The sequence below is a fragment of the Hippoglossus stenolepis genome, chromosome 23 (genome assembly GCF_022539355.2).
Source record: "Hippoglossus stenolepis isolate QCI-W04-F060 chromosome 23, HSTE1.2, whole genome shotgun sequence".
NCBI lineage: Eukaryota > Metazoa > Chordata > Actinopteri > Pleuronectiformes > Pleuronectidae > Hippoglossus > Hippoglossus stenolepis.
This window is the reverse complement of record NC_061505.1, coordinates 9,091,647-9,106,593: the sequence shown is the minus strand read 5'-3', so window position 1 is coordinate 9,106,593 and position 14,947 is coordinate 9,091,647. Positions and strand designations below refer to the sequence as shown.

Genomic DNA, 14,947 nt, shown 5'->3' with positions numbered 1-14,947 from the left:
CCAGCACTTTGTGCACTGTGGCTTCATGAAAGACAGAGGAGTGACACCCCCACCCACTCCTACTTGTAGTGATCGTCGTGACGTACCGAAAATCAGGGTTTGTCAGTCATGACGATGAAGCCAAAGTCAGTTTGTCATCCTCAGGAAAGAGCAGCACATAGTAGCTGAATAGTTGGTTTCATTGAACAATAATTGAAGCAAAGATGGTAGCTCTTTACATTAAATCATGAGTGTGACATCAGTAATCGATTGAAATGATAAGTAATGGTGAGACATTCAAGGAAAACATCTGTTACTTGTGTGCAGATCAGTGTCTAGGTAAGATTCTGCATCCAACCACAATATTAGATTCCTGCTATCATCGAGCCTGGATAAGCCAGTGGGTATCGAGGCAGATGTTGGTTCTGCTGAGATGGAAGGTGTGACCTCTGATGCATTACCAATCTATAAATAGCGTCACAGAGGCGAGATCTTCCATCAGGATGCGCTTCAAAGATCGGTTACAAACCTGATTCTGTGCGGGGAGCAGACTGTTTGTGTTTCTTCCCTGTGGATTTGGGCATCTGAGCACCAGTGCTGATGCCATACACCTTCTGTTCACACATAAAAAAACAGTTGTTGTATGCTGCTGCTGGCTGTGCTGCTTTTCATTTTTATCCAAGTGAACTCCCACCTCGCACACTGTAATATCAGGCTGCGCCACATGAGCTACCTGTTTATCTTAGTCGTGGGTGACGTGTGCATGGGATTATCTTCCATTATGACGGTTGTCAAGCTACAATCCAGATGTGCACAGATAAACTCCTCCTTTTGGGCTTGACTGGATAATAAAAGCAGTTGTAAAGCTAATTGCAGGGAAATCCCATTTTGAATTACCGTAAAAGAACCGTACACAAAAACATAAATCTCCCTTTTCAGTGCAGGGATGTTGAGGTTCAAAATAATTGAATCTATTTCGCTTTGCCTTCTGTGTGGTAAGTGCCCTCGTCCTTGATTTGAGCTCTGTATTTCTATGGCAGCAGTGACGTTATGAATGTTTGTATCCTTTTTAAAAGAGAAGTTGTAGTAGTGACCGTGGTTTGAAGCTAAATTTAAAAAATAAGTGGAGGTTAAATGTTTGTGTATTGGCCAAGGTTACTGAGTGGTGGACGGAGAGAGCAAAATAAAAGCCCTCCACAGCTACAGGAGCAGAGTTTGATGGAAAGTAGAGGAAAATTCACTGTTCACTGATGGTTTGATGCTCTAAGTCTAATTGTAAAAAAGCTTTGCTTAGTTGTCCTTGTTTATGTGTGTGGGCCTTGGCGTTGTTTTAATGTTATATGTGCGCACCTTTGCAAACATGTGCAGCATGTACTTCATTCTGTAGCTTTAGCTTGGCCCGTGACAACAGGGAGCCGGGGTCTAAAAATATAAAAATATAAATCCTGTGACTTGGCTCTCACCATGACGATGAGAAGGTTTTATCACCTGTTCCAGCTGTGGCGTACTTTCTATAGAGGAGGGAGAGGTGAGTGCGCTACTGTAGACCCTATAATTAGCTTTCCTGTTTCCGAGCTCTTACCTTGTTGTTGCGCTGTTTGACCAGTCAATCGAGATAAAGGTATTGTTCAGATAAATCCAGAGCTGAGGCTGTTGCTACTTTCACCCTCTCTGCCTCTATTGTCTGCAATTATTCCGCAAGCTCTCTTGGCTGTGTCGTTACCCGCCGACGCCCCGCTTTTGTCCGAACGTAATTTAATCGCATTCAACGGAAACAGTTGCACACATGAAGTTCTTATTTGCATCACAGGGAGCTGACAGCAGCTTCTTATGTTGTCCTTAATTGGCTGTTGAACAATTTGGCTTCCCCCTCTTCATTCTTATCGGAGTGGACCGTGGTTCTTCACTGCCTCCTCAGTGTTGTTAATGATTTGAAGGTCACCCCGTCACTTACCCCAGTTGCTGTGTAATCATGTAAGAGCACAGTGTCGTCTGCCTTGAAAAGCAATGCATATTATTTTTGTCCAATAGAAGAAAAAAGAGAAGCTCATTATCTGTCTCTGCATAGAAATTCACTCTTAATTAAATTTTGTAATATCGTCAATATTTACATTTTTACGAAAAAGATAATTTTTCGTCTTTTACAGTGCGATGAATTTTGTTCAGTTGCTCATGGATTGTTGACGCCAGCACTCCCGTACTGAGTCTGGAGCTGAAACGATTACTTAATTAATCAATTAGTCAATTGAGAGAAAATGTATCAATTTTGATAATCAAGAAAATCATTATTACGTATTTTACATTGAGCATAAATGAGCCTTTAGTTTAAATCCATATGCGTCATCATTTTGAAGTATTGTTTTCTCCCCCGCCAGCTGCTAAGATCAGTTCTTTTGTAGTCTTGATGACCACTCAAAGCACACACACATTCATATAGGGCATCTATCTAAAGTCACAGCCTTAAGGGCCAATCAGTATCTTGCCCAGGACACTTCGGCATAGGGAAAGACTGGGATCGAACCGCCCACCCTCTGGTTAGAGGACGACCCACTCTACCCCTGAGCCACAGCCGCCCTAGATTAAGGTTGTAAAGCATCAGTTTGCTGCAACTCGAACCCCATCTTAAAAACCTTTATAATAAATGTATTCCCAAACTATTATTGTGCTAGTTCACATTGAGCCCAATCTCTGCCATTGGTGCAGCACCATGGACAGCACCTCCTCACCCTTCTCTCCTTATGTTTTCTTAAATGTAGTGGTACCAATTTTCATCCAGGGCTACCCATAATACCTTGTGAATAAGACAAAGAGCTAATAATGCAGCAACAGGCCTTGTGTTTTCCATTCTAGTGGAGGACTCCTCCACATCCTTGTTATCAGTCCTCATTTACGTCTCCTTTGTTTCGGTGATGTGGGTGGATAAGTCATGATTGGCTGACCACTACTGATGTGAGGGTCTTTTTTTGTTGAGGGCCACTCCACACTTGATGCAACTCTAAAACAAGGGGAAGGGTTAAAGGAGAGATTCGGGACAAGTGGAGGGTGCTTTCCTGAAATGGATTACGCAGAGTTTTTTTTCCCGAGAGGGCACCTTAACTTAACTGCATGATAGAGACATTGGATTTTAAAAAGCTGTCACACTTTATGGCCCAGGCTGAGCAACTGATCTCGGTACAGGCCCAGTCATGAAACCCTTTTTTGATGTGGCAGAGACAGCCTGAACTGCTCTGGCTCCAGCTGTAACTGCTGTCCTCATTGGAGGCCATTAGGACTTGAGTGTTGTTTTAGATCATCGGATATGATGTGAACTGTTGTGGTCTTAAAGGGTCAGAGGAAGGTTTTTTTTATTTAATGCTTGGAATTAATTATTTTCCCACATTTACCTCATCAAATTAAATCAGGATGTCAGTGTTATGAAGAAGGCCAAAAAAAAAAAATGCAATTCTTGAAAACCTGAAATTAGCTTTTTTGTTTTTTTCTTTTGTGCTGAGGGAGAGCCTGAAGGTGAAATGTTGAGGCTTGCAAGAAAATGAAAGCCTTATCGATCACGGGCTATTTTTGAAAGCGGGGTCAAATTAGCTAATGTAACAGCACTGTAAAAGCATCATGTGAAGGGCACAGAGATCTCTATCTCATGGGTGTATGAAATGACAGCCCAGCAAGATAGAATCGGTGCATACTGTATGTGGCCGAGGACTGGTGGGCCTTATATACATACATAGCCCCTTCCTCGGGGGGAGTTTTGACCCTCAACGTCAGCCTTACTAAGCCGCAGCAGCTGACCATTACATCAGCTCCGATAGTCATGGTTCCTGTAATACCCGTAATTTGTGAAATCCATGGCGATAATGTCTGCGCATCATCTGGCGTATAGATCTCCCAGCTGCAGACGCATGCAGCCACACACAGAGAACCACAGAGGAGCTGAAAACCAAATTTAAGAGAGAAACTCTTAAAACGGAAGTGATTGCAATCAGACAGTCTCTAATGAGCTAATTAGAATACGCTTGGTGGTGTAGTGAATCTGCTGAGAGGCTCTTCCCGCTCTGTCATCGTCTGAGCGTGTTACGTCCATCACTGATGAGATTGATGCACAAGATGCACGAGGCTACCCCCTTACCCAACGCCATCCACACTCAAGCCCACCAAGGTGACCCCAGAGGGCTCTATCAGCATATAAGCCCGTCATGTACTTAATGTAAGGGGCCAACGGGCAGGAAGCTTCCTTTGGACACACACACACCTCCAGCTCATCTCCAAGTTGAGGTCTGTGGTGTGACGTGTGTGTGTGTGCGCGTGTGTGTGTGTGTACGTGTGTGTGCGTGTGTGTGTGCTCTTTCACTCGATCGGAAGTGACTACGGTATGTGCTGACAGTGCAACGACTAAACAAAGCCTTTGGTCTTTGGTCAGGATTATGTGGGTGAGGTGGAATAAAAGTAGTGGTTGCTGTCTCGATGGGAAAATTGACCTCAAAACATTATCTCATTTTGATCTGGACTTTACCGGGTCACCATGATATTAAAGTAGGATTTAACTGCAGAACTAAACTAAAACTAAAGGATAAGACTGCTAATAATTTTATACTTTTATACTATATTTTATAATGTCATTAAAATTAAAATAACAATGTTGAAAAAAATCTTACAACATTAAAGAAAGGGGAAAATTAATTTCTGGATCCGTACTAAACTTTTATGTGTTCTTCCATTCCCCATATCATCCTTCCATTTCGAGGCAATCCCACAAATGCTGTCCTGTTGCCATGAATTTCACGACAATATCAAAACTGTATTAATCCATTAGACTCCTCACAAATGCACTATTTGCTCATACATGCTTTGAAGCCCTCTTGATTTGACGAACACAAAACGCGTCCTTGTTGACATTACGTGCCCTTGTGGTGTAAGGTGGACTCCATGCAGCAGTACAGTATTGTGCTTTCAGTTTACATTGGTGGGCAACTTGAATACAAATACCGGCAGATACCTTTCACCTACTGGTGGCTCGGATTTTGTTGACGTTATAAAATAGTGAAAAAACACATCATCAGTGACTGGCAGACTAAACAAAGACTGCAGAAATACTGAGAAAGCTGGAAAGTACTGTGGAGGCTACATTTTAGCCCTGTGACGAATACCTGGGGGAAAAAGCAGGTTACCCAAATGCCTTAGGGCAACTAGATTTGGACCATGCCAACAATGGATTGTGGTCTGGTTGTTGCTGTTGAGAAAGCCCTTCTCTCTGTAAAATGAAAGTCTCAGCATGAGGAAATAGCAGCACCATATAAACCTAAACCAAAAACAAGAAGTAAGTCACTCTCGGAGCATACAGATAAACAGGAGAGGGCAGCTAAATAAAAAATCTGGGGCAGAGCGTGACGCAGTGGGAGCGCGTTCGACGAGGTGCAGGATAAAAATCCAGATATACAGGTGAAACTTCCCTCATCGACAGCAGAGAAGACACCGGCCTTGTGTTGTTTACCGCCTGTGCCGATCAAAACCAGCACTGATCTAACGGGAATGACGAACAGCGGGTTTGATCAGGAGGTCATTACTCCACTTCATGCTCTCGCTCCGCTGAAGCATCACCACATTTGTAGCATTATCATTAAGGGAAGGGGAAACGTAACCGGGTGCCCGTTCAAACTCCGCTTTGTGTCATTACAGTCACTTGCAAAAATGACACAGCAGTTTTTCTTCTCCCATTAGTCTCCCAAAAGCCTGAGTCTGATTGGTTCACGGGGCGGGGGGGTAAGAGGAAGCAATTTTGGCTCAGTCCTGATGAGCGCTGCCTTGTGGGAAATCAGCATCGTGGCAGCTCCTGTAATTAGTTCTGCTTGTTAGAAAAAAATGAAGGGGTTACTAATTAGCAAGTGGATGGCTTCTTGACTTGTTGTGCATCTTTTCCCTCCTTTTCCTCGAAGATCATCATTATCGTCTCCAGGCAAAACGAGAGAGAGAGAGAGAGAGAGAGAGAGAGAGAGAGAGAGAGAGAGAGAGAGAGAGAGAGAGAGAGAGAGAGAGAGATGCTGCTTCGTCGTGCTGCTCAACAGTTTAGCTCTAACGCGATGAATCTAGATGGACAAATCTCGAGGGGCGTCCTGTCATGCTCTGACAGACAGGCTGCCGACTGTAAGCGCACGTGAAGGCAAACGCCCGGAGCTGTGCAAGATTTCCCTTTTCCAGTTTGCGTAACAAGCCGGGCAGTGTGGTTTTCACAGATCTTTACATTCGCAGGCTGACACATGCTTTATTTATAGAAAACCCACAGTCACAAAAGTTTTCGATACGATTTGTCATGCAAAACCATCCTTACTATGCTGTTAATTCAGATTCACGCTTGGCTTGTGCACTTCTCCTCCACATGGTCTTGTGACAACCATTAAAATACATTTTTAACGGTTTACGAAATCATGATTAGATTTTGACTGTTTGACTTGCACATTTCAAATCTTAAAAAAATAAGAAATATACATTTTAACCCCTAAATCTATCTAATAAATCCAGAAATCGGTCTGTCTGTCTTAAAAAGAAAGCTGCACTAGTTTAAAAATAATTTAGAGCAGGGGAACATACTATTGCCTTTTGCCACTGCTAATGCTAAGCTAAGCTCCCTTTATCCCAGCAATAGCTTAATGTTTCTCATGCATCTCTTGAAAATACATTTAAGATATTTTACAATATGGCAAATTGTCAAAAATATGGTTATATGGTTATAAAGTACAATTAAAGTTAGAAAGTAAGGAAAAAAACGTTGACTTTATTGTTTTAATGAGATAAATCGGTTCAAAAACATTCACACGTGATGCTGTGTGCGTTTTGGAAGTTTGATTTAATGCTCTGGAAATGACAGTATATTTGGATGTAGAGTGACAGTTAGAAGTAACATCCCTTGCCTTCATTTGATGACTGCAAACTCCGAAGAACCGAGTAGCACTGAAACAGACGTGGTGGAAGTGATACGGAAAGTGGCTCATTAGATTGATGAACAGTAAGGCTAAGTACTATTCCTGTATATTTTAATATATCTAGGGATATATTAAGGAGTAAATCAAGGATTTAAGGGATAAAGCACAGCTATGATGGATTTAATCAACCATTGGCAAACTAGAGGCTATTATTCTCCGAAGTAATTTGGCTTGGATGTCGAAGCATAAAAGGAAAATGCAAATCAAATTCCTCCAGAAATAGCCTCCTTTTGTGCCCCGTCAGATTTCATACGAGAAGATGTATAATCCGCCGCTGATGCTCGAAAGTCAGGACTTCCAGCTCCGCTCTCAGCGTTTCAGCAGCGCGCTTCGATTCCTCCTGACCCCCACCCCCTCCTTTTTTTTTTTTTTTAAAGCTGTGGGCAATTTGAGTGCTGAAAGCGGAAGTATTTCTGCTTGATGCCACACTGTCGGTCGATAATTCTCTGTAGCGCGTCGTTACATGAATGCGGCTGCAGAGGAACATTTATTTCCCTCAGCTGATCCGCTTCCAAGAACGATTCTGATGTGACATTATGTAAGAACTGTACGGCCGAGCTGCTGGAATTAGAGAACACACAAACTGCCGGGAACATACTAATCTCCCTCTGTGATTATTAGTCATAATATTTAACGCTGGCTTAATGATCAGCCCGTTGGTGTAATCTCTATCTGGCACATTCACCTGTCCCCCCCTTAACCCTACTGACTTTCCTTTGAGGATGGTGGTTGGGAATAAAAGTGAAAAATTATACCTGGAGTGTGCTGGGAATTTCCCTGGAGATATAAAATGGGGGGACTATGAGGTTATAGTTGAATCGCTGCATGATGGAAAATCTCTGGATTAGCTCAACTTCTGTTCAATTTTTTGGGGAAAAGTATAATTTCAGCTCCAACATTCCTATAACTGATGTGCAGCTAACCTAATGCATAGAAAATGACGAGCTGTTAAACAGTGGAGCACAGTGGGTACTGATGTTCACAAGGAAACCAGCTCCCCAGTAAATGTTCTGACAAGTTGAGATTAATTTGATTTGATGAGCAAAACAAAAGGAGTCCAAATAGTTATTGTGTTTTTAAATCCAGAAAATCTGTCGTGAGGAATGTTAACACCCACGAAAGCTTTCACCTCGTGGACTGAAGTTAACACCACTCTCCCCCGTCCTGTTATCGAGAGATTTGTGATTCAGTGCGATGCTCCGTCATTTAGCATGCAGATGAATCACTTGACAAGCCCGAAGGCCGTGTTGTCAAATTTGTATATTTGCCGTGCAGTTAAAAAAATCCACAAGATCAATTAGAATTTATTTATTTCTGCATTAATCCACTTTATCCACACGTTCTACACATTACTGTATGAAACCTGTGTAGGCTGCGAAACAAAGCCTGGATATGCTAAGATCTGAACAAAAGCTTTGTGTTTGTAGTTGAAAACAGAGGCCTTAAGCGACTGTTATTTCACACACACTCGTGTTTTTTGGAGATTAAGTGAGCGCAGTTCAGTCAGACAGTTGGTGAAAGGCTTTTGTTTCAAAAATAGACCGTGTTACAGTGCTGCACATGGCACAAAAAAAAAAAAAGGCCCGCTGAGAACGATGGCAGAGAACTGAGTGATTGTTAACAGACTGGAGTCAGTTTGACATGATGTGGCACATACCCACTACCATTTAACAGCATTCGACTCTTGAGGCAGTTACACTTCATCAGATTGAGACAGAACTAATAAGATAAGAACATTCATGTCATTAGCTGAGCAAGAAGCCAGTAATCAGACTTAATTCATGTAGCATTCTCAATGCAAACAATGCAACACAAAGGGCTTGACAGAACAAAAGCAATAAACACGGTGCCCACTGAGGAAATGCTATTGTAAATCCATACAATACAATACAATAAAGAGTAAATACCAAAGACAAGAAGATAAAATACAAATGGAGATGGGAAAAAGATAGAATACTGACTACCTAAATACTGACTAACTAAAAACGAGAACTTTTACTTTATTAGTTTGAGTATGGATTAAACAAACGACTAAACTAAGACAGGGGCACAACATTTTAAACCATCAAATGTTATTTTCCATTTTCACAGCTGTAGTGAAAATTGTGGGTCTATTAAAAAGTTTTATCCTTCATCATCACCATTACTTTAACTGTGCTACTGTGATGTGCCTGGAATTGATACGAGTCAACATCCTTGAGTCAAATGAATGAAACTGAAACAACATTTTGAATGAATTTCAAGGAAATGCAAGTCGACACCGTCTAATCTCGCTCAGCTCGCGACTGACACAGTGGGCAGCCACAGTAGTGGGGAGGAATGTGTCCCACAAGTCTTGTCCACTTCCATCACAGTCAGTCATCTCCATCTCTGTAACCGTGTCGTAATGTCTCTCTTTATCATCTATTCGTCTTGTCTGTGTGGTTGCGTGTGGTATGCTTCACATCTATGTCCTGTTTTCTCTTTCTCTCCCTCTTCCCACCTTTACTACGTCTTCTCTTTGTGTTGGATGAGAAGGCAAGTCCTGGGGCACCAGAGGATGACGGCAAGCTGTCGGTAGGTCCTGTCTGATTGACACTCTTCCTGTCTGCTTCAATGTTTGTCCCCGTTTCTATGTAGATGTAGTAGCGTAACTTGTCTTCCCCCGGTACTGTGAACGAGACGTGCACCGTTATCTCTAACCTTCAGCCTCCCTGTGTGCAGAGAGCAACTCCGTCTGGTTTCTGAACCTCTTTTATGTGACAATTACATTTTGTACACAGCAAGCTAACGACAATCAAGGAAGCTGCGTGTTCAGAGAAAGCTTTAGACTCTTCTAATGCTTCTATTTTTTTCGAGAAAAAAAAAAATTGGAACCTGCATCGTCAAGGAAGCAAATAAAACGGAGCAGCAGAAGGAGAATCGTCAGGGTCACATTGAGAAGCCACGCCTCCGAGACCCTAACACAAGCCATGCCACTTCATATGTCTCCCTTCCCTCCCTCTCTCACCCATATGGGCCTGTGAATTAGCACCTGACAGCTCCTGTGCTCATGCATTACCTGTGGGCAACCAAAGGCGGACACATTCCAAACAGCTGCTTCCTGCAACGGTGCCTAATTTCCCACAGTTCTCGAGTTGAGCTTGAACTGCAGGTGTGACCTTGGTTTGGGGGAGAAAAATCCACTTTAACTGCAGATGCCTGTGTCAACACATGGGACTCGTGTTTTCTAAGATGCTGTGGTGCTTTGTGCTTGTTTTACTTCTGCTTAGAGGTTTTATGCAAAAGAGGATTAGAGAATCTTATTCCAACCAGCAGCATGACTGGAGGTGGTGGAGCATATGCATGAACAAATGTTGCAGTAACATGAATCCTGATCTCTGAGCTTGAAATGTTCTAAAGGAACAAGAGTCCAGCACACGTATGTAAAATGATCATACTTTATAATGTAAATAAAAATTAACTTTAAAGAGCATGGTTTCCTTTTAGTTGAACAAGAAGTAGCATTTGTGATTGGCTAATTTGCTTTTTGACAAAAATAAGATCCAGTTACTGGACGAGGAGAAAGCATGCCATACTTGAAGAGCCCCATCTTAAGCAGCAGGATGTTTTATTCACACCTTGTTTCTCCTCTCGCAGGCGAGGCCTCGGCTGCAGAGGGGGGGTAGCTCCGCCTCCCTGCACAACAGCTTGATGAGGAACAGCATTTTCCAGCTGATGATTCACACATTAGACCCTCTAAGTGAAGGTAAGACGGTCAAACCGTACACAGACGACACAACTCTTCAAGTCTCAAAGACCCCAGAATGTGGAGTGCAGATGTTCCTCCTATCTCTCTGTCTCTCTCTCCCTTGAAATGACCTGTATTCTGTTTTCAGATGTAATGGAAATGTGAATAAGGTTTTGAAAACTTACAGAAAGCAATGGAAATAGAAATATTAGCTTCAATCATTTGCAAATACCACCATGAGCCCTTCAAATCCAGAGTCTCCACCATCAACATCAAGAAATCCTTTTTTTTAGCCCCTATGCTGTACGCCAAGATTGAATTGATCCATTTTTAAAAACGGTCCACACGAGACGAGACGAGCTTAGTGCTGTGTCAGAGCACAGCCGAGGTGGAAGATCATTTTCCTTTAATCCAAGATGAAGGCCCATTAGCTTAGCTTGAGGAAATGTAAAACGGCAGTGTCAGTGCTCGGCACAGGGGATGAATATGTTAATACGGCAGGGGAGGTGCAGTGTCATCCCACTCTCATGAAAAAGATGAAAGAATAAACTGTACGTTAATGGTGGGGGGGGGATGGGCAACAGCGGTTTAAGGCGGGTTTGGAGAATTTCTCGTTAGAGAGTCTTGCTTTTTAGCTTCGGTGAAAGGTGTTTGAATTCGGTGCGGAAGGAACATCTCATGATGTGATGAATCCTAATCCCTAAAAATGAATATTAATGTTGAAAGCTAATACCAGCTTATGTCGGATGATGTCTCTAGTTTTCACAGAAATGTATGCTCAGTGTTTTAAAGCATCAGTGTTGCTTAACAACAAATTCTCACACAGGACAAGGTCCAAAAGCCAGTGATGAGCATAAAACTGTGTCTAGTCAGACTCTGTATTGCCTCTCTGGCAGGGGCTATCTCTGAAATGACTTTGCATTCCTTGAAAGCCAAACCTGGAATGAGTCAGCTCAGGAAAGATTAATACGCCATGCCAAGACGGACCTTTAAAGTGCCCATTAACATGCATCAAATCATTGTCGTACACAGAATCCCGGGCGTCCCGTCTGAGTGTATTCATCTTTCCATCTGAGTGATTAAAATGTAAATCATAGCCTGCTGGGGGAATGGAAGTCGGAATGGAAGTCGGAATGGCTGGTTGTAAATGTACAGCAGAGGGCTATACATACTCCAGCCTGCTGCTCCGTGTAGAGCCATTTGTCATATGGTCTCCACAGGCACATCCAACATGCACTGATCATGTCAGAGTGACGCATTTACTACTTGTTCGACGTCATAAAAATGAATTGATTCAAAATGGTCAAAAAGGCAATTTCTTGCTTCTGTGAGAAAACAGTAGAAATGTGAGGATGTTAGTTTAACACATTTGACCGATGAGTCTTTTGGCAAATTACAGACTGGAAATGAATGCACTGAAACATCGACTGCAGTGTGACATGACGCAAGGATTGAATTAATTACCGCAGAGAACAAAAGCAACCCTTCGGGCCCCAGCTTGGTTGGAATATATTATTTAGAAATTTCCATTTAGCACATTGGAAAGTTTTCACCTGCTCCAGTGAACATGGAACGACGGACTCATCACGGGCCGTATTTGTTTTGAAGCGATAAATAATTTCATTGATTGCGAGGTTCTAGTGACCGTGTCCTATGCACAGTTACAGATATCATTAATGCAAAGGAGCACTTTGTTGGCGAGCTCGCAGCGTGGAGGGAGCCGGAGCAGGTGCATCCATCAAAGATGGAGGCTGTGCTGCTTGTCCTTGCCTGCTCTTAGGCTCTAAGTGTAGCTCAGCGGGGCCACGCGGGAGCTGGCAGGACTCCATCCATCCATTTTTCATAGGCCGTTTCTCGAAATAAAGTCATCTTCGCTTCTGAGCTGAGGCAGAGTCCAGGGTTGTTTTGCTAGTGCTGGGAAGTGGTTACCGTTCTCTTGTTAGGCTTTTAAAGTGGGCGTAGTTAGAGGTGTGTATGCCTGTGTGTATGTGTGTGTGTGTGTGTGTGTGTGTGTGTGTGTGTGTGTGTGTGTGTGTGTGTGTGTGTGTGTGTGTGTGTGTGTGTGTGTGTGTGTGTGTGTGTGTGTGTGTGTGTGTGTGTGTGTTTGTGTTTCCAATATACTCTTCACTCCTTCATTACTCCCTTCCTCCTGCAGCAATGAATCTATATTGTGACTGACCAAAGACAGTGAAAAGGTTTGCTTCATCACAGTATTATCCTGCTATGTTGGCAGAGGTTGGATTGCAAACATGTTCATGTCCCTTTCTTTCTTATGTGAGGTTACGTTCCAGACTATTTCCTGATCTCTTGCAACTTCCATTTTCATAGTGAGATTCAAAGGTGCTGGTTGGCAGGTTTTTATTTTAGCCTTGTTAGCTGTCTTTATGCTAAGCTAAGATAACTATCTCTTTGCCCAAACTTCATATTTAGCACATGAGAGTAAAATCAGTAATGAGGCAAAATCATTATCCCCCAAAATGTCAAATTATTCTTCAAAATTTGAATCATTTAATACATTTACCAGCACAATAAAATGTGCTATTGACTCTTTTAATTTCACATGTCGCACCCATTTCTCGTCTTGAAATAATACCTATCAATGCTTAAATGTACCCTATCAAACTAAAGATCACCTGGATTTATTTTTTCTCTGTTTCTGTCTTCCTATCTCTCTTTGTTCTACTGTCCCCTCAGAATTTGCTGACTCTGGTGAGTTACCCCTCTAATTTCTGTATCCCCAACCTTCCCTCCGCAAAAAAGAAAAGAAAAATCTGTTTGTTCTCATTCCAACAGCCTGGAGACAGTTCTCTCGCCCTTCGTGTCCCTTATGTATACATTCCCTAAGCGCCGCTGTGCTGTATGTCAACTCTGTACTGTCCATCCCTGCAGACTCCTTTCAAATATCGCCTTCTCTTCTGTGGATGTATTCTCCCTGGAAACCCTCTGTGACCATTTCAGCATTGATTTTCTTCATTATCCCTAATCCTCTCTCTCCTCTTGTGAACTGCTTGTTGTTCTAGCTTGGTGTTACTGTTCTCTGCGACACAGGTAGAGGCCTAAGACGAGTGGTTTGAGTTTTCCTGCCAACACCGTCCCTCTACTCTATGTTCTTGATGATTCTGGAAGGTCTTTTACACTGCATTTATTGAGTCTGAAAGGAGATTCTCTCAATTTTTGTGCTTAGTTAAGGAACTGATGTACTGGGAACATAGAGAAAAGTTGTTTTCCCGCATAGCAAAATAGTTTTTAGCCCAGATTAGACCACTGAAAACCGCCATCCGGCCCAAATACCGCATGGAATGATGCCACTTGTGCAGTCTGCTCCTTTTTGCCAGATCTGGGCCACAAATACGCCATAGCAATACCAAATGTCAACCAAAGGGGCCATAGGTTTCCCAAACTAGTTTTGTCATATTTGGGCCACATTCCCAATTTACCACATGGGCCACTTTAGGTTCACATCCCGTTTACACCTTGCCTACAACACCGTGTGTTTGCCCAAAGAGGCCCACATTTGTTTTGGGATATTTGGGACACATTTGGTATTTTTACAACAGTTGGGCAACTTTAGGCTCGCAATCCATTTTGTGTGGGCCACAATAAGACCAGAAGCGCCGCATCTGTGTGCCAACTGGGTTCTGCAGAGGACCTTTGTCAGCAAGAGCTTTACAGAACAATTAATGCCAATGGAATAAAATCAGTTTCTTCCACAATTAGCCGATTCAACAACTTTTCCGTTCAAGTGAAAGGCCTTCAGTTTAATGAGAGACCTTCAATCCTGCATGTTTTTTGGTGGAAAGAACACTGTAAATAGTCTGGTAAAGTCAGTTCCAGGTACAAGTTCCCGCATCTCTTTTTCCATCAGCGTGGAGCTACAGACAATATAGCTTAGGAGTGGCATAAAATATTGAACCACAGAGAGAGCTGGGGAGGGAGACGGGCAGAGTGGCTCTCAGTCTGCTGTCTGAGCCCTCAGTGGATGACTGGCCCCCTAAACAGCACTCAGCATGCAGGCTGCGCTCACGCCTTTGGCTCAAACCCCCCAATAGAAAGATTTCATCCCAAGATCTGAACTCTATGGCGACTCCGTGCATACCCAAGACTGAAGTCGACCTCATGGAAGAAGATGAACACCTGTATATGGCCGCAAAACATTTCGTCGTGGATAATTAATGAAACAAGATGAGATAAAACTGTATTGATCCACACACATAACAGCAGCAGGCAAGTCAGAATGAGGAAGCCAAGAGAATAAAGAAATATAAAAAGGCAATAGAATAAATATACAAAA

General features: G+C 42.7%; 1 protein-coding gene across 10 annotated transcripts in view; it reads left to right on the top strand.

The window, feature by feature from the left end:
• The window catches only part of LOC118103017 (sodium/potassium/calcium exchanger 2), a 42,919-nt gene that overhangs the window by 8,522 nt on the left and 19,450 nt on the right, over nt 1–14,947 (top strand). For 5 of the 10 annotated variants that reach the window (XM_035149668.2, XM_035149662.2, XM_035149664.2 and 2 more), the window contains exons 3-5: nt 9,456–9,503; nt 10,566–10,674; nt 13,351–13,365. In XM_035149668.2, the coding sequence (XP_035005559.1) occupies nt 9,456–9,503; nt 10,566–10,674; nt 13,351–13,365 (172 nt within the window). The remainder of the gene's footprint in view (nt 1–9,455; nt 9,504–10,565; nt 10,675–13,350; nt 13,366–14,947) is intronic. The other 5 variants (XM_035149666.2, XM_035149667.2, XM_035149670.2 and 2 more) reach the window with 5 other exon arrangements.